This window comes from Gopherus evgoodei, chromosome 4 (genome assembly GCF_007399415.2).
Source record: "Gopherus evgoodei ecotype Sinaloan lineage chromosome 4, rGopEvg1_v1.p, whole genome shotgun sequence".
Taxonomy (NCBI): domain Eukaryota; kingdom Metazoa; phylum Chordata; order Testudines; family Testudinidae; genus Gopherus; species Gopherus evgoodei.
In genome coordinates this window covers 144,813,657-144,833,084 of record NC_044325.1, presented here as the reverse complement: position 1 = coordinate 144,833,084, position 19,428 = coordinate 144,813,657, and the positions used below count along the sequence as shown (strand labels likewise).

General features: G+C 44.3%; 1 protein-coding gene across 1 annotated transcript in view; it reads left to right on the top strand.

The window, feature by feature from the left end:
• PLXNA2 (plexin A2) overlaps window positions 1-9,076 on the top strand; it is a 334,324-nt gene extending 325,248 nt beyond the window's left edge. Inside the window, 3 exon segments of the mRNA XM_030561685.1 lie at window positions 1,728-1,940; window positions 3,855-4,005; window positions 5,384-9,076. Coding sequence (XP_030417545.1) covers window positions 1,728-1,940; window positions 3,855-4,005; window positions 5,384-5,479 — 460 coding nt within the window. The 3' untranslated portion in view covers window positions 5,480-9,076.
• The last annotated feature ends 10,352 nt before the right edge of the window (window positions 9,077-19,428 follow it).

Below are 19,428 nucleotides of genomic sequence, written 5' to 3'. Positions count from 1 at the left end.
TCATTACATTGAGCCTTCACTATGTCTATACATTTCCACAGCACTCTCCAAACATTAGTGAGTGCTTGCTGTGCCCCTAGCAGAGAGCCAAGCATTGTCAGACAGGAATAGAGGCACTGAGAGGGAAAGGGCCTTGTCCCAGATATTAACTGGGTCAGCGTTAGGGATGGGAGTATCACTCAGGAGTTCTAGCCCTGTGCGCCACCAGCTAGAAAAGGACCAGGCATGACTCCTTTGAGAAAGGAAAGTTAAGCCTCAGACCACATCAGACCTCCTGGGGGAGCCCAGATGAGAACTAAGGGTATGGCTACACTTGAAACTTCAAAGCGCTGCCGGGACAGCGCTGCGGCAGCGCTGCCGCAGCAGCACTTTGAAGTGTGAGTGTGGTCACAGCACCAGCGCTGGGAGAGAGCTCTCCCAGCACTGCACGTAAACCACATCCCTTACAGGTGTAGCTTGCAGTGCTGGGAGCCGCGCTCCCAGCGCTGCGGCTCTGATTACACTGAGGCTTTACAGGGCTGTATCTTTCAGCGCTCAGGGTGGTGTTTTTTCACACCCCTGAGCGCGAAAGTTGCAGTGCTGTAAAGCGCCAGTGTAGCCAAGCCCTGAGAGACTTGAGTAGCTGGGGTTGTAGACTCATGTGACCTGTTGGAAGTAGCAGGAAAGCTGGGAGGGGCACAAGGTGAGATGAGAGGGAAGGGGGGTATTGAGAACAGGTGTGGCAGCTTGGAAGATGGAAGGCAGTTTAGCTGACTGAGGGGGGTCTGGGAAGTAGCCAGAGAGTTGGTCAGCATGGGAAGCAGTACAGGGCCATCATGCAGAGAGCAGCAATTGGGAGCATGTGGAGAATGGAGGCAGCTAACAAGACACTCTGCTGTTTGAGGGCATTGAGCAACTTGTCTGCAGTGTTCCAAGGGTTAAGGCTGAAGCCTTGGTTGTAGCTAGCTGGCTAGCGAGGGAGAGCTGGGACTTGAAAGCTAACAGAAAGCAGCAGCTGGTTTTTGATCCTGCTTTAGAGCCAAAGGAAAAGGGAAGAATAATTCTCCTTTGATTACCAAGCCCAGGATTTGGAGGCGGGGCGGGAGGAGGGGGGAGGCAGGCAGGCAGAGATACCTGATGTGCTCCTTCCAGGCTGACGGGCTGGGAACAGGCCCTGGATTCTGCTCAATGCAGTGGATTATTAGTGGGGACTCTAGTAGTACCCCACCTCATCAGCCCAGTGCCACAGACCTTCACTCTAAAGAACGCTGAGATACAGACTAACAGACTGCACTTGACCTCTCGAGCCCCCTGGATAAACCCCAACACTAGCAAACACTGGGGGCTCTCCTAAAACGGAGAGCTTCCTCTCTGCCTTACAGTACGGTGCCTGCAGTCCACTTGGCTTCAGCACCCAGGCATTTCTGGCTGTCCCTTGACATGGCACAAGACCAAGTCAAATGGCAGCCACTCCGGAGTGGGCAGGGTCAGCAGGGGCTGGACCAAGGGGTGGCTGGAAAATCAGAGAAGAAAAATGGCCACTAGCCTGGCCCGGGTTTGCTAATGAGATGGGTTCAGCTCTGCTTAGGGTATCACTGCAGACTGTGTGGGGCCATTACTGCCACTTAGTGCTTATAAGGGGCACCGCCCTGAGCAGATCATTGTAGGACCCGAAATACATGGGAAAGAAAGATCCCCTCCTGTCTCTAGGGTTTGTGACTTGTTTTTATTCCTTTGTTTTCCTGCAGCCTCCCTCTCCGGTTCTGGGTGAACGTAATCAAAAACCCCCAGTTTGTGTTCGATATCCACAAGGGTAGCATCACAGACGCCTGCCTCTCTGTCGTCGCCCAGACCTTCATGGACTCCTGTTCCACCTCCGAGCACCGCCTGGGCAAGGACTCCCCCTCCAACAAATTGCTCTATGCCAAGGATATCCCCAGCTACAAGAGCTGGGTAGAAAGGTAGGTCAGTGCGGGAGCATGGTCAGGAGCAACAGCAGCTGTCTTATTGTACCACCTGGTCAGCCATTGTAATGCATATGTAACCCGTGCCTGCTTGGTGCAGTGCTCTGCCCGCCGACTCCGTGGGTGCTCTGGCCCTTGAGCACTCATGGAAAAAAATTAGCGGGTGCTTAGCACCCAACACCAGCCAAGCTCCACCTCTCCCACCAGCGCCTCCTGCCTGCTGGCAGCCCGCTAGTCAACTCCTTCCCAGCACCTACCACCTGCGGCACGCAGGAGGCACTGGGAGAAGCGGGGATGGGGCATGCTCGGGGGAGGGGGTGGGAAGAGGTCGGGCAGGGGTGAAGGCTTGGAGGAAGGGGTGGAGTAAGGGTGGGCCTGGGGCAGAGTGGGGTGTCAAGCACCCTCAGGAAGAGAGGAAGTCGGCGCCTGTGGCTTTGTCCCGCTGTACTGGCACCTAGACCATCTAGTGATTAATGAGTCTGCTGCAGCCTTAGCTAAGAGGCATGTGGCTTTTAGCTCATGCATTTAGCTCCAGAGGTCCCAGGTTCAATCCCACCTGCTGAGGTCTGTCAGCATTACACGTGCATTGCTGGACCTGCAGCCATAGCATCACATAGCCTGATTCCATGGTCTAAATGGCATTGGAGCCGATGAGATCTTGGATGGAAGATGACATGGTGCTGGTGGTGTTCTTCCTCTGAATTAATGGCAAGCATCATTATTGCCACGCCCCCATCGTGAATCAGGACCCCACTGCACTAGCCGCTGTACAAACACACAACAAAAAGATGGTGCCTGTCCCAAAAAGCTTCCAGCCTAAATATAAGATGAGGGGACAGGGTGAATACAATAGACAGACAAAGGCAGCACAAGGAGGCGATGCTGGTCAGTATGATAAGCAGCAATCACAGCACGCTAGCCATCTGATCACTGTCAGGTTTTGTGTAGGTCTCTCAGCAGAGGAACATTTGCAGGAGGACAACGGTTCTGGCAGATGCTTCTATTCATTCCCTTTGAAGCACCTGGCACTGACCACAGTCAGAAGACAGAATGCTAGGCTAGCTGGACCATTGGTCTGACCCAATACGTCCGTTCTTATGTTCTTGTTGGACAGGTGTGTCACCTATAGTCTTGCTGGTTTTTGACCACCTATCAATCAGAGGAATGTAGTGAATAATAAGAATTTTTAATGGTAGAGTTTCAACTAAAATGAGAGGTTTCCTCAATAATTTTATGCTGACAATGAATGAATGGTGATCCATTCTGCCTCCCAGTTGGCAGGTTCACAAGCAAACGTGGTAGGATGGTTGAAAGGTAGAGAGCAAACAGTACAGTTCAAACACGCATGCTGCTATGGCCGGCACTGACTGTCAGATCAGATGTGCAACGGAGACCTCAACCATTAAAGATCCCACAGCACTATCTTGGAGTGTTAGCCTTGATGCCTGACCCAGATTGCAGTTCAGATCATTTTCTGCCTCACGCAAATCCGCCCCGTAGTTTCCACTGGATAAGTTATTATCCCTTAGTTTCTCCACTTCGGTATACTTTCTGGATGGAGATTACATAGTATTACTGTGCAGAGTCCTAAAGCTTCTCTGTTCCCAGGACCCCAGAAGTTGCTGCATATCAGTGTGGGGCAAAATGTTTCCTTTGATATGCACAGGGCCAGATTTGCTGTGGCTCCTGCTTGGTTAGGAGCAATAGAGAGGAGAGGCCTTGCTGGCTCCTTTCAGAATTCACAAAGGCCAGATAGAACTGCAGACCCTCGTTCTGGGCAATGAATGCTAGCTGAGACGGAACCCTTGGGGTTTTACATTCAGGAGTAAATGTAAAGGGCACCCTGCTGCGTACATGGTGCCCTTCCTTGCCAATATGTTCTTCATTTGTCTCTCACCTTTCATTCCCTAGGTATTATGCAGACATTGCAAAGCTCCCAGCCATCAGTGACCAGGATATGAATGCCTACCTCGCGGAGCAGTCACGCCTGCATGCCATTGAGTTCAACATGCTAAGCGCGCTCAATGAGATCTACTCTTATGTCAGCAAGTACAGTGAAGAGGTGAGCAGGCCCCCCACCCCCGGGCCACAGGATATGTGGCAATCCTGCCACCAAGCCACCTTAGACAGATAGAGTCCATTGGGAGGAGGCTCTGCATATAAGTGGGATATGGAGCCTTTCACCTCTAGGTCAGCAGTTCAGTTCCACTCTGACTTGGTAGTGACTGAAAGTCACCCTGGATAGGTGGTTAGCCCCAGTCCTGTTCCTGGCATGGATAGGCTTCTCCACACAGCACAGTTGGCTTCCTGGCTGGCAGTCTCAGAAGGGAGGCCAAAGACAGAATGGGGCCTGGAGGCCAATTTCCCCTCTCATCCTTGACAGCTGTTTGGTAGGGCAGCATGGTTGAAGCTTGCACTGCTGCTAGCTGTGCTGTACCTGTGCTTTGCGCCAGCAGGCGGCTTTGGTCTCCAGAGCTGCCAGTGTAGCACATCCCATGAGAACCAATCCCTTGAAGTGTTGTGTGGGCAGCTCTGAACTCCTGAACCTGGGTGCACCCTCGGTCCAGCCCACTTCCAAATGCAGGGAAAAATCGTCTTGCCCCAGCAAACTCTGTCACAAATCCCAGCATCCTCTGGAAACTTCCAGTATGGCACAAATTTCATGTCACAGCAAAGCTGGCAGCATGGGCTCCTTTAATGAATGTATCACTTGAAACCAAGTTCTCGCCATCTGTTCCACCCCTTCATTTTCATTGTGAGAAGAACCTGTTTTGCAATTACATCCATTAAAAGAAAGGTTTTTGTCATTTAATTGCATGTATGCATTTATGATACAATGCCACAGCCATCTTCCAATTAGGGACTAAAATCTCATAACTTTCATGCTAAATGAGACAGAGGATGTAGAGTCAACGGTATAAGAGCAGGGAAATGATTGTGTTGATGGTATAACATGCAGCAAACAGTCCAACAAAAAAATCAGCATGGCTGGGAATGGAAGGGCACTCAGTGCTTTGGGTTTTGTTAGTTAAGTTTGGTTGAAGGAACAAAGCTAAGGGTAGGGATTGACAGCAACAAGCCAGCCTCAGCCCTCCAAGTGCGGAGAGCATTCAGATTGGGGAGTGACCCGTATGTCTCAGGTGGCCCTCCCAAGTCCTGGGCAAGGCTTGCCAGATCTGTCTGGCTCAGCAGCATTAACTTAGCCTGCCCCAAGTACTTCTGTTTTACCAGCTTCACTCACCACTGCTGCTGTGTTGCCCAGGGAAGGGAGTTCAGTAAACTGGACCCATCCTAGGTATCTTTGCTGCATGTTATCATTAACACCTAGAGTCCATTTCTGAGTATTTATCTCTTTATTTATTTATGCCCCTCATCTCCCCTTCTTTCTTTCTCTCTCCTTTCTGGAATGTTTACATTAATCGTGTTTGTTTTGCACCAAGATCATCGGGGCTCTGGAGCAGGATGAGCAGGCGCGCAGGCAGCGCTTGGCATACAAAGTAGAACAGCTTATCTGTGCCATGTCTATTGAGAGCTGAAGAAAGGAGATGGTGCTCCTAGGACCAGGAGAAGGAACTAGTTACCCTTGGGAATGAAGAGTACGAACAAGCAAGGAAGGCACTGGACCCATAGAAATACTGAAACATCCTCTGGGGGAAGCAGGGATTGTCCCAGATATTAAGTTCAAAATCATTTAGATTCCAGTTTGAAAGGACAGCAAGAAGGACAGTGCATCTCAACGCAAAATAGGATCAAGCTGGAGTAATTCTTCAAGTCATGTATGTGGAAGGAAGAAACCTGAGAAGTCTGGATGCCTCCGTGACTGCTATTTTGCATGAAAATCATTTGATATATATTAGGAAATAATGAAAACAGTATGTAAAGGTTTTTAAAAAAAAGAGGGAAAGAAAAAAATTAAAGCAACCACAGTGGCCACACAGATAATTCAGTCAACAAAATTCAGTTCCAAATTCTCTCTCACTCGTCAGTTTCCCGTGGTGTGTGGCTCAGACATTCTGCGAATAGACTCCTATGCTAATCCAAAAAATTGGAAAATTAAATTATTCCTGTTCCTGGGAACTTTTAAAAAATATGAGCACAAGTTTGCACCAAACCTTTTTACACAAAGTAAGATAATAGTTTAGCTGGAAATAAATCCAGTGGCACCAGAAAGAACTTGACCTGAATTACAGAACCATCAGATCATCTAACCTGTTTGTCTTGAAATCCAGCTTTATCTATGTATTTATATAGTGTCAATATATAGATATTATATATATATTTTTTAAATCCCACTTACTGTTGAATGATGGTAGGTCTGATTTTAAACATTTTTCTCTCTTGTTTCCATTCCATTTCAAAACACAGCTCCACCCCAGTGTAAAGATTCCACGGTATTTTTGTTTGCTTTACTCATGTTCCTGAAGCATGTTCTGCCCTTCGTGGCATTTGAAACTAAGGAAGTCATATACTGTTTAAACTGAAATTGGTGCATTGCAGGTTTCTACAGGTGCAATTTAAGCAAAACCAATTGGCTGATCTTGCAGTCGAGCAGAGCTAGGCTGAGACTGACTTAGTTGCTTGGGCTGTTAGTTGACTAGTGTTATTTTGTTCCAGCCACAATGTGATTTCTTGCAGTAAAAAAAAAACAAACTAAAACCAATGTTTACAGCAAGTCATACTTGAAAAGCGTAGACCTAGCGAGATAACATATTTATTGCTTTTCTGTTTGAGACACACTTATACTTACCCATAAGATCAGGACAGACTCCAATTGCATTTTTCTCTCAGCATATGCAAGGTCACCCAAAGGTGAAGCATAGGACTTTGTTTTTGTTGGGGAGAGGGAGAATCTTTACTCACAGCGAGAGAAAGTCCAAAACAACGCACTCAAGAGTGCCAGCCAACATTGTCACCTTTGTCTCTGTATCTCACTGTTAGGTTCAGTTTCCAACTGGCCATAGCAGCCCATCTTTTCATGGACAGCGAAAAGCAAATGTTTGTGAGTGTCTTTCCTTTAAAAGAAACCAAAGCTTTCCTGTCCCTTTAAAGAGTGCCAAGCGGCGGATGGAATGCTGTAAATATTTCTCTCTGTAATAAATATTGATATTTGTGCAGACTGCAGTGGGGAAGGAGGAGGTGATTAGACCTAATGGAAACAGAAGTATCGACCATATGAGCCTTGGTGGTTGCAGCAAAATAGCTACCAGAGTTTGTTTAATGGAATCAAAACCAGACTTGAAAATGACCAGCCTTAAGTTTTCTTGTGGAGAGGCAGAGTGTGCTAGCCACGGGCTAGTTGTCATCTCGCTCTGATTCTTTTGTCATCCCTGAAATGGAGAGAGTAGTAATAATAATTGGGGTACAAGAGTATTAGCTAATGTTTCTCAACATAAAGTACTGTTCAAAACCTGGTTGAAGCCAGTGAGGTCAAGAGCACTCAGTACTTTGCAGGGATGGGGGCTAAATCCTGCTGCTACCCAAGCAAAATAATCTCTCAACTGCAGGATTCAATTAAAAGTAACAATATGCTCCCAAAAGATTAATAAAGGGTCTGAGAAGAGAAGGGAGGCCTTATATTACTGAGGTCAGAGAGACTCATAATCACAGTGTTAGGCAGTATGAATCAGCTGTCTTAGAGTATCAAATACTTCTCATCTGCATTTGCTTAAATATCATACATTGGGATCTGCCAGCATGGACCACTCGGTTCATACAGAGTCATGCTGAAGTTGTTGGGACTCCACCTAGGTGCAAGGATCTGTACTGATGGATCCATATGGAAGATCAGGGCCTTAGTCTGCTCTCAATCTGTGTCTCAAAGAAAATTCCATTTTGATAACTGCCTGCACCATTTCAGCAGAAGGGTGTGAGAGGACTGTGTCAAATTATTGCTGTGCAGGTTAAGAACACTATATTAACTACACAGTGAGAGTCCCAGACTGTTAGTTTTCTAGTCTAAATGCAGCCAACAGAGGGGAAGGGGAGGGGAAAAACATTCAGAGAAGTACTCAGGAAACTCGCTGTTTTAATTACAATTCATGAAAAGCCATGCCAAGTCCACTTTCTCCTGATAATCTGCCTTTGAGAGTTTCTCTTGGTCCTATTAATAGCCTGAAAGAAATACTAATGACTGACCCTGTGCAATAAGCCAAAGCTTTTGACATTCACAATAGCCTAAGCTTTGCAACTAGAAGGCTCTGATTTACTGACACATTGGGAGAGCAGGGCAAGGAAGGGAATATGAGAAGTAGCACAGAATACAGGCTGCCTGTTACCAAGAGAGTTCCCTTCTCAGGGACCCTTTGCCTGTATGGTGAGCCTGATGTCAAAGAGAAAACATGTAGAAATGTCGAGGCTGTCCTGTAAAGGCCTAACATCACAGTGTTTTGTGTAGCTGGCAAATTTAATACCCAATCATCAGAGCAATTGCTAACCTGACATGTTTGCTGCTGACATTACAAAAGAGTGGAGCACATCACATTTGTGATAGCCCCTAAAAAATTCAATTTTGACACGGTGTTTTTGTTTGGTTGTTTTTTGTTGTTCACAAAGATCCACCCCAAATGGTTTATGTGAATGTTTTTGAGCCCCGCAAACAAACTATGACCATTGGTTCAGGTATTCATAGTTCCCCGATTGGTCAGCCAAGTCAAATGGTCTTATTTTTGCTTTCAGGATGTCTCCCAAGCACTTCTGTGCTGAATACTTACTTGCACCAGACTGACAATAAGGTTTGAAGATTGTGAAAGCAAATGCCTGGTTTTTCTTCACCCAGAATGTTAGTGAATGATAGTTTTCAGCATCCACTCTGCTCTGTGTAGCACATAATGGCCCAGATGCCTTCATATCCATTCATTTTAAATCCTTTATTTAACAAGGCCTATGCCACTTTCTTTCTCCCTGGAATGGCTGGCTTGTTGCATCTCCCTGAGCTTTGACTCCTGGCAGGAAACATCATACAAACTCTTTGCCCTTCTCTATGTCCAGTTCCTCAGGATTTCTTCCTTTGTTGAGTTCTTTTCTCCGGTCAAGGCTGAAATCCTGAGTGCATTACAGAGCCTAGATCAGGGGTAGGCAACCTATGCCACACGTGCCGAAGGCGGCACATGAGCTGATTTTCAGTGGCACTCTCATTGCCCGGGTCCTGGCCACGGTCCGGGGGGCTCTGCATTTTAATTTAATTTTAAAGGAAGCATTTTAAAAACCTTATTTACTTTGCATACAATAATAATTTAGTTATATGTTATAGACTTTTAGAATGAGACCTTCTAAAAATGTTAACATGTATGATTGGCATGCAAAACCTTAAATTAGAGCAAATAAATGAAGACTTGGCACACCACTTCTGAAAGGTTGCTGACCCCTGGCCTAGATCTCCCTATGTAAGTGCCTCTGCCTGAGTGGCTCTCTGCAGAAGATTTCTTTACTGGAGATGTCCATGGTTGTGTGTGGGTGTTCTACCACTCCTCTGCTGGATGAAATATGTCAGTCCTGCCTAGTTGTTTTGTTTTTGTCCTTTAGCAACTCTCTCACCCTCTGCTGGCTGGCAGCTTGAAAAGAGGCTGTATTATTCCTAATCCTGTTGAAAGGTAAAGAAGATTAGAGAAAAATTACAATGATTACAGGGCCTGGAGGGATTGATTTAAGAGGAAGGATGAAAAGAACTGAACCTGTATAACTTGGCTAAGTGATGAGTAGAGGGATAATATATCTATATTCCATGACTACTTGTAAGCACAGAGTAGGGAGAGAATATTTGAGGTTAATAACTAGGGGTATTTGGAGCGAACTGAGCAAAAGGGGAAAATGTTTAACTGATTACCAGAATCTGTTAGACTGTGGAATAGTCTCCCAAGGGACGCAGCAGAAGCCTCAGTACTTAAATCAGGTAAAACAGGACTGGAATTAGAGGTGTAGTATAGGGAACACCAGCTGGAGTAGGGATAGACAAGATGTGATCTAGCAAGTCTGTTCCATTGCTACTTTCTATTATTCTCCTATATGGTAGAAGTTTAAAGGAAGTTTGTGGTATGAAACAGCCTGTCCCTTTAGGGCAAGACCCTGGCAGTCTTTGCCCTGTTCTCAGCTCCTTTGTGGGTAAAGCTTCAGATCTCAAAATGGTATTTTCTTTGTATTGCAGGCAAACCTGACTCCAGGTTTGGTTGGTAGGGAGGCACTGAGTTTGCCTTAGATGAAATGATTCCACATCCATTTCAGTGCTTCCCTCCCTGCACAGGGCCAAACTTGGTTTGGTGTTATGAGTCACTAGCCTGCTTTGTTTCAAGGGTTTTGACATCAGAGCAGAAACTGTTATTTCTGGAATTTCTGTGTCTGGTGCTGCTATTTAAATAATTCCATTTAATCTTCTGCTGGTGAGCAGTATCCTGAGCCATCAAAGAGCCCACTCCAAGGGATAGCAAAGTACTAACCAAATGCCTTTCCACTTTGAAAGCCTTTATTAAAAAACCCTATACAAGAGTCCCAGCTTATCAGCAGGCTTGCCTCTGCTGGGACCTTGCTCTTTAGCACCAAAATGCTATGACAGAGATGTGGAAGTCATATTGTCTGCTTCTTCCCATAGAGGATGGGTAAGAGGATCTCCCAGTGCCTAACGTGAAGCAAGAGAAATCAGAATAGGAAAACTGCTGAAGCCTTCATAGTGTCTAGCTATATTAAGAATGCCCTGTAGCTATATTAAGAACTGTCATGACAAACAAGCATTTTAAATAAAATAGCCACAGCCCTGCTGCTAATGGGAAACATTGCAGACAGAGGGAGAAAAGGGAAATGTGTGTGAGTAACGCACTATTTTGAATGTTTAAAATGCAAATCTTTTCCTAGTGCTCTGGCATAATAGGGCCACTGCATGCAGCTGTTCTCCTCTTGTGCCAATGGAATCCTTCCTCTCCCTGGCATGCAATGCTTGTCCTATGCAGTCTAAACAACCAGACAACACAACTCCACTTAAAGAACATATTCTATTGCTAATAAATGTTTTAAATGGATTTTTACCAAAAATCTCACTACCTTCTATACATGTAACAATTTGGCTGGGAACGTTGATTAAGGATTAGAGTAGAGAGCCAGAGAATCAGGATTTCTGGGGTCCATTCTTGCCTACTCCTGACTCAGAGTGACCCTGGATATGTCACTTAGATCCAAGGGTCCAACATTAGCTACTGGTTTGGGATACCTCTGTTTTTGTTGCCCTACATGACATGCCCATAAAGAGTCTGATTTCCCAGAGACACTGAGTGCCCACAACTCCAAAAGAAGTGAAGAGAAGCTGGTCTGTAAGCTGCTGTGATGCCCTCCCAATTTCAGGAATTTGACAATGGGTAAAACATCCTTAAGAATTACTTCTGTAACATTGATTTTTTTTTTTTTTAGTCTACGCCTAGAATGTTTCCTATTAGCAGCAGGGTTGTGTTTTCCCCCTGTCGCTGGCAGTTCTCCTTTCAGTTTCCAGTGCTCTCAGTCTTTGCCTGTCAGAAGAACTCAGTTCAGCAGTCTAAATGAAACAAAAACAGAATGACTTGAATGAGCTGGGACATAAGGGGGAAACTCAATGATGACTGCACTCTGGAGAAAAGACATAAAAAATGTTCAGAGAAGGATAAATAACCAACATCAAAGATGCATTAAAAATACAGCAAAGCTTCAGTCCTCATATTTCAGTATTCCATTGTACCATAAACCTTAAGCCAATAATACAGAGAGCTGTGATGTTGTATATAGTTACTTGCTAGATAAAGCTTGGTGAACAGTCTGATCTGTATATTGAATGTGTCTTCAGTGAAAACTTGATCCCCACCCTAAGTACCCTTCAGCCTTTAACCCTTTGTCCCAGGCTTGTCAGGATCAGCAGGTGAGAGGCGCAGGGCTAATGTATGTGGTAGCAAAAGGGTCCTGCAATGTTAATATGGATGGGGCAGCCCCATTTTTTAAATTAGATACTACTTGGGGGAATCTTTTGGGTTAAAAATGTAAAGCTATGCACTGAAGTTTCTAAAGGCAATGCTAGTCAGAAGCCACTGGGCTGAATAATCCAAAATGCAAAATTTAAATGTAGGCCAGTCAGACTAGTTTTAAAAGTGGGGTAGTTTTTAAAACTGCGAAGGCTTTAAATGTGTTTCTCTCTGTTTAAAAGGCTTCACAGAAGGGAAACATCACTGTTCAATTTCCAGTAAGCAATAGTGCAAGGGACTCCGTTCTGCAAGGGACATGGTTACCTCTTACCTTCATAAAGGCTTCCAGTTTGAAAGGAAGACCTTGATTTTTTTCTTCTTGCCTCACAAAAATCTCCCCCCCCCACTTTCCAAAGGTCCTGTGCTAGTTCAAGACAATGTGACAAGCCAATCAGTACAGAAATAGGTGGTGAGCATTTCTTCCCAATTAAGTTAAGGACAAACATCTTATATCAAGCTTTCGTAAGCTCTCTACAACCCTCTGTGATCCCCTCAATGTTTTACTGTACTTGCTGGCAATGGCTCAGATGTGGGGGGATGTTTTGATGACAGCTTGGGGATAATTGTCAGAAGGAGGGTTTTCCTTCAGCAGGTCAAGGTTCCATTGCATATGCATATCTTTCTGCTGCATCAGCAGTAGGTGAGTGGCTAACGCACCTGAGTGTCATGTGTTCTGCCCCGGTTAGTAATAAACACGGACTGGAGCAAATTGCTTAACAAGCAGCTCGTCGTGGGTGTCTGAGACTCGTCACTTTGAGGGCTTTACATGAAATGAATCAGGCCACAATTCAAATGACACCATTTGTTTTGACTGTATTGTTAACACTGACGTTGTCTCTGTGTTTATCTTTTTCAGTCTAAAGATTCCCATTTGCCTTTGTATTATCTAGCCTTCTCCCCCTACCTCTCATGTAAAAAGTCTTCCCCCTCCCCCGCGCAACGGGCAAATAACTCAGACTGGCGGGTTCCAGTAAAGCAACCAGAAGTTGGGATACTTATCTGAACTCTCCAGGCCTCTTAGGTCTGCAAAATCAACCCAGAAATCTCTTGCGCTTTCTAGCACTTCCTGCTGCAGATGGGCTGGGGAAATGGTGAAAACAGCCTCTCCTGTAGTATTTGTGTCATTTCGAGTCAGACAGTACATGGATGTGCATATAGGGAAAGCCATCAAAAAGTAAATAAGCATCATTCCATAATACTGACTCTGCCATGCTATTTCTTATACTCAAAATGCACTACAGCCAGATACCCCTATGGTACCACGGAGAGTGCTCATTTGTTAATGGCTACTTTTGCAGGGACACTGATATGGAAAATGGTTTAGGGGGTGAGCAAGAAATGGGAACCAAACTTTCTTGAACCTCAAAAAAGGATTGGCTTAAGTTTTTGGATAAAGATTTGCAGGGGTGTAAGGGCTTCTTACTTTGTTTGACCCATCTCTTAAAAATAAACGCGTACCACTTACAAGGCAAGCTGTCACGGATAATAAATTGAACTGCATACTTTGCCCACCCCCACACAACTGTAATCTTTCTCTAGCTTTTCCCCCCTTCCCCTTATATTTGACACACTGGAGTTCTGTATTATATTTTTTTTTAAGATAGTTGTCTGGTTTTTGTTGTTTTTACAAGTGTTGTGGAAAAAATGTAAGAAAGTTTAAGTATTTAAAAATGTTCCAAGGAGAAAAGTTTTTTTTGTTATTCTAATATATGATTGTGTACCTATTGTAAATATGAAACACTCCTATTTTGCAAGCCAAGGACTCACTTTGTACTGTTGTTATATATAAATAAAGTTTACTGGATAAAAAAAAATCCCTAAGTGGATCCTTATTTTCTAGCATGGAGTGTGCGGGATTCATTGTATGCACTGAGAACACTTGCGAGAAATATTTACTTGCTACGGCGCACCAGTAATAAATCAGTAACCGGAGATCCAAAGTGAAGTATTTTAATGTCAGATTTATTTCCATAGCATGCCAAGGGCTTGAAAGCCGGCTGGACAAGAAGGTAAAACATTGCCCCCTAGCTTCAAACATACAAAAGACAATTTTTGGTCTATGATTAATGGGGGTGAGGGGAGAATGTTTTTCCAGTAATAAGTGAAGTAAATCAAGTTGTTTTCCTTGTATTTGGAATGGGAGTGGGGAGTGAGGATACGTGTTAACAACTTGCTAAAGAATCTCTTTTTATCTTTATTCTAAAGAGCCCAAAAACATGGGAGATCAAGATAACCCGGAATGGCTGCTCTTCATCAAGAGCAGGCGAAAGAATGGTGAAGGGAAACACAACCACAAGTGGTTGTATCTGAAGCATTTCTGAAATAACACCCTATGTCTGGATGCTTTATATCTGTTTGAGATGAGCCAATTTATCTATCATGCACAAATCTCTTTAAAAAGCTTTCCTGCTCCCCAGATACTGACAGACATTAACTTGTATAGTGTCAAACTGGGAGGCAGAGTTGTCCAGTGGTTAGAACAATGAATGGGGAGTCATGATTCCTGTGTTCTGTTTCCAGCTATGCCACTGAATCACAGAGCCCAGGAGCCAGCAAAGCACTTACATACATGGCGGCAGCTTCTTGGCTTCTGTTCATTGTCATAGCTTCACAGTTACACCAACTGAGGATAAGTCCCGCTCTTTGGACTACTCACGTGTTTAAGTGCTTTGCTGGATTGGGGCCTGAATGACATTAGTATTCATCTAGGGTCTGATCAACTGCCCACTGACATCAATGTAATGACTCACACTGGATCAGGTCCTAAAACTCTTTGTGCCTCAGTTTCCCCACTTACAAAGTGATAGTAATAACACCCACCTCTTTCCATTTTTGAGATCCTTCTATGTAAATACAAAGAACCATTATCCTTCTTAAATATCCTTAAGCTCAGAAATGTCATGTGAGGTTTGTTGTTTTATCAACTCAGAGGCAGGAGAGCTCAACTCTCCTTCCCAAATGCATTACCGACTTCAACCTATAAGAGAGAGCTCTAGGGGGATCTTTTATGGGCTAAAGTAAATAATGAATAGTTTGAATCTGCTTAGGGAAGAAGCATGCGAATACTGTTTATAAATAAAGGCAAGGATGAGTTCTGAGCTTTCTCCCCTCCCTGGAGGTGAAATGGATTTGCTTCCTTTTCATAAATTCAAACTAACATTTTAGCAAGCGCTGGGAGCTGTCTGCTGAGTGGTGGGAATCGATGAGTGACTTGCTCAACAGCCTGTCAACTTTAATGACCAATATGGTTCCAATTACAGTGATGAACTTTCTCTAACAGCCTAAAATTACTCTGCTTGATGAGAAGAGACAGAAAAATTGAGTTCTTTAAGGAAGCATAAAAAGGAAATGTGGTTTTCTGTAATATCTCCAAAAGGGGCTTAGCTTGTTTTTAATTTAGAGGGAGATTAAAGAGGATAAATCCGACATGAGATGTCAAAGTTCTAAACACCACACACAGCAGATAATAGCAAAGAATTGGGTGCTGCATCTGATCAGGACATTGTTTTACACAGGTGTATGGCATCTTGGCTGCCTATTTTAGTGTTTTGCTAACAGGCAGCCATATTCCGCTCCTATGTGAAGCCAATACAAATATATCACGTTAGTGAGACAATATGATCCTTTGGCAGGTCAGTTTGTCTTGTTTCCCTCAAAGCTAGATAAAACTTCACATGAACAGCAGAAACTATACTTAATCAGAATTACATTTTACATGGCATGCACTTCACATCATCTGCACTAGCAAAGTCAAACAGTGCTTAGTAAAGTTAATATAAAATGCAGATAGTGCTGTTACGTAAAGCCCTCGCCCTGTCAGCTTTTCATGTCTAACTCGGCAAGCTAGCTGGCTGCACAGATTCCTCGTGCTTCCCCTTTCGAGGGAATCACTGAAAGGGCAACTTCAGAAATCAATTGTTCCTTTCGATTTCGCTCCAAGGGAACTCCTGAGCCCAAAGTCATGGGAAAGAACATTTTTTCCCTTTCCAATTGCTACTTCCTTTCCAGTCTTTCCTCTTCACCACCTCCTCTGGGCCTTTTAATCTCCCTTTGACAGCATCTTTAATACCAGTTTTGCTAGAGCGACTCCAGTAAAGATGGACACAGCTACAGGTGGAGGATATAGCACCCTCCCTTGACAGAGCAGATGCCTCTCATTCCCCAGTACCACTCTCCTGTTAGCTTTCTACCCAGGCCTGTCAAAGTGCTATTTTAGCATGCTTATAAAATATGCATAAGGCTGTGACCTAGTCTATAAAGTCCTGTACTGTACAGTTTAGCCTCTAGCAATCTGGCCTCTGGCACGCTGCTACCAAATTATCCTTGTTCCAATACAACAAACCATAAATCTAACTACAAAGCTGCTATTTCAAGAAAGCCTTGTCTTTCGACAACTGACACCATAATAGTTTAAGCACTGATGTGAGCACTCACTCAACGACTAGAGGGCACATCCTCAGCGGGTGCAAACTGTCATCACTCTACTGAAGCCAGTGGAGCTAAGATAATTTACACTAGTGGAGGATCTCACTACAGTCTTGAGTTTCAACAACAGACTGTGCTGCTTTGTGGTCCACACACCAATACATTTTTATGGTGTGTAGCTTTGAATTCTTTGGTGAAGGAGGGTTTGGATTTGCATGCAGATGGAGGCCATGCGCATGTGACTTGAGGGCACATTGGTGGTGAAGGTGCAGTGTGTGGAATATATGCGATTGCAGTGTATGGGTCTGTGTTGTGGGAGAGGTGTTTACCAATTAGTGATGGAAGTGGATTATTGGATGGGGCTTCTTATGTGCATTGTGAGGGAAGAGGGGATGTGGGCTGTGGAGGATCCTGTTGTCCCTTACTCCGCCTGCTGTCAGGCACAAGTCCACAGACAGCAAGTGTGAGCCATTTCTGACAAATAGTGGATAAAAAGAGGGAAGTGTACCAAAAAAAAAAAATCTAAGTGAGGTGAACAAAATTACTGCTGATCTGTTAGCATTCGGTTAGCATTCCATTCGGTGAATCTCATCTCCATGTCCCTGCACCAACACCAGCTCTTACCCTCCTCTCTCCCATCTGTCTGTATTAATGCCAAGCTGTCTCAGAAACTATTTGCTTAGTTTTGATGGCTGCACTTGGCAATTTTAATACAGAGGTTTATTTTCTTCATGAAATAGCAGCAGCATGTTTTTTTTATTTACTCTCCAGTCCCTAATTTTTAGTTTTCTTATCCACGACTCCACACGTTCCTCATTTTCATTTGTACTGGGCTTGCTTTCATTTTACCTTCTGAACATACTGATGCAACCCTTGCTTATTAGTTTCAAACAGTCATTGGACTAGCAGAAACGTTTCTGAACATCCATTCGTCTGCCTGTCTGCTTATCAAGACAAGCTAATGGAGGTGGCATTTTTTAATTATCAAACACAACCATGGCATCAATTTTAACCTGACATTGTTTTAAATTCCAACATCTTTCTTTTTCTACAAACACTTAGCTTGAGCGTGACACATAACTGAATACAATCAGACAGTTGTTTAAAACTGAGAATAACTCAAAAATCTATTGCATTTTATTCCAATAAATATTCTTTTGTGTTAGTATGTATAGATGGCTAATGCATTTGTAATTTAAATTTAACGTGAGCTCCTGCTGACAGACAGTGAAATATATTCTAAAATTATGGGAGGGGTACAAAACTTCAGTTTCTTTCTCCCATGGGGAGAAAGATTCGCAAGCAGAATTTTTATTCCGCTAATAATGGATTTAGTTTGTTGGCCAATAAGTAACCCCCTTCAGGTGTAATGAGTGAACTCCCCTCGCCAAGACAACATGACATTAGTAGAATCTGATTATTTATATTATGTCCCAGACTGACTCAGCATTTGGGAAGCAATGAACACACTGGCAATAGTGCCTGGTACTATGTAATGGCATTGTGCTCTCTGTTTACTGCACAGAAAATATCATTACAAATATTTCCAATCATAGGATAGGGGAATTCAGATCTCTTGCTTCAGGACTCAGTCCTGCAAGGTGCTGTGTACTCTGGCCACAACCCAACAAGGTATTCAAGCACATCCTTAACATCAGAGATATTACTCACGTGCTTAGAGCTAAGCACATGTTTAAAGGCACTGATGGATCAGGGCCAGAATGCTCAGCACCTTGCAGGATTGAGCCCTTCATGTATAAACTGATCAGAGAGGAAATTTACCCCCTCCCCATTTTATATATAATATCTTTGCACAATTGGCCAGGTGCACTTTGGAAGGCTTTCATCTTTCTTTAAAGCATCAGGTATTGGAAGCAGGCTATTATGCGTGAGTAATCTGTTATGGTGAATTGATGACTGGCACGGTCTCATGGATAAAGTTTTTCTCATAGATACCAGGAGAAAACACATAGCGTTGATCATTAAGAGACTTGGAAAAAATCACCACTTCTGGAGTAGCTAGCACTGAGCTTCTACTACTCCGGCTCTCATGGTCACACAAGGATATTGATGCATTTGCAAATAGTTTTCTGACACAAGAATGCATCATTCAGCTGCTTCACGAGAAATTTTTCACCCAGGAAATACTACATTTCTTCCAAGACAGCATCATTAGAAATAATTCACATGGATTATTTTGAAAGCAGAGAGAATCCATTTTCTCTGTACATTTTTCATTTCACCTTTCAAGACTCTTTTCAAAAGAGGGAATGTGCATGCTCAGGCTTTTGAGAGTAAATTATCAGAGATACAGAAATGACAAGGACCCATCAGGTCCCCTAGCTCACTGCTTCTCACACCATGGGGGAGCTAAAATGGTGTAATGGACCAGGGCGTAAGTGGTCTGGCTTCGCAGTTACAGCTGGGCTAAGGTCTGGCCACCAGGACAGTAGTCACCAGGCAGGAGCTGGAGGAATCGCAAGAGCCAGGTTAGGTAAGCAAGTCAGGCTGGAATCAGAAGCTAGAGATCAGAGAGACAGTACCAGGTCAGGTTCGTGAGGCACAAATCAGGGCGAGAGTCAGGCTCGGGTCAGAAATCAGAGATCAAGCAAAGTTGAGCGTAGCAATAGACTAAACTCTATGTGGCTGCCCAGACAACTTCCCGGGCCAACCCCTGGGGTTAAATAAGCGGCTTGGCCAATCAGAGGGACACAGGGCTCAGTCATTCTGGGTCTCTTGGGCAGCACTTCCTGCAGCGCCTACTCTCTGTACTGCTCCCTGGCTGTGCCTCTGAAGGGTCTCCTGGTGGTACTATGGGAATACCAGCCAGCCCCACATTCTAGCCCCTCGTTCCTTACAGATGGGAGCTATGAGACAATCTCACTTACCATTTGTGCTACAGAATGCTGCAACTGGTGGAAAACTGATCTAGACCACAGTTCAGCAAGACATTTAAGCATGTGCACACCCTGAGGTCAAAGGGTCTACACAAGTGCTTAAAGAGGGGTACATGCTTATGCACCTCCTGGACCTAAGCCCTGCTCTCTCCCCTGCCAATGCATAATTGTTCCGGCGCAGCCATTGTTACATCT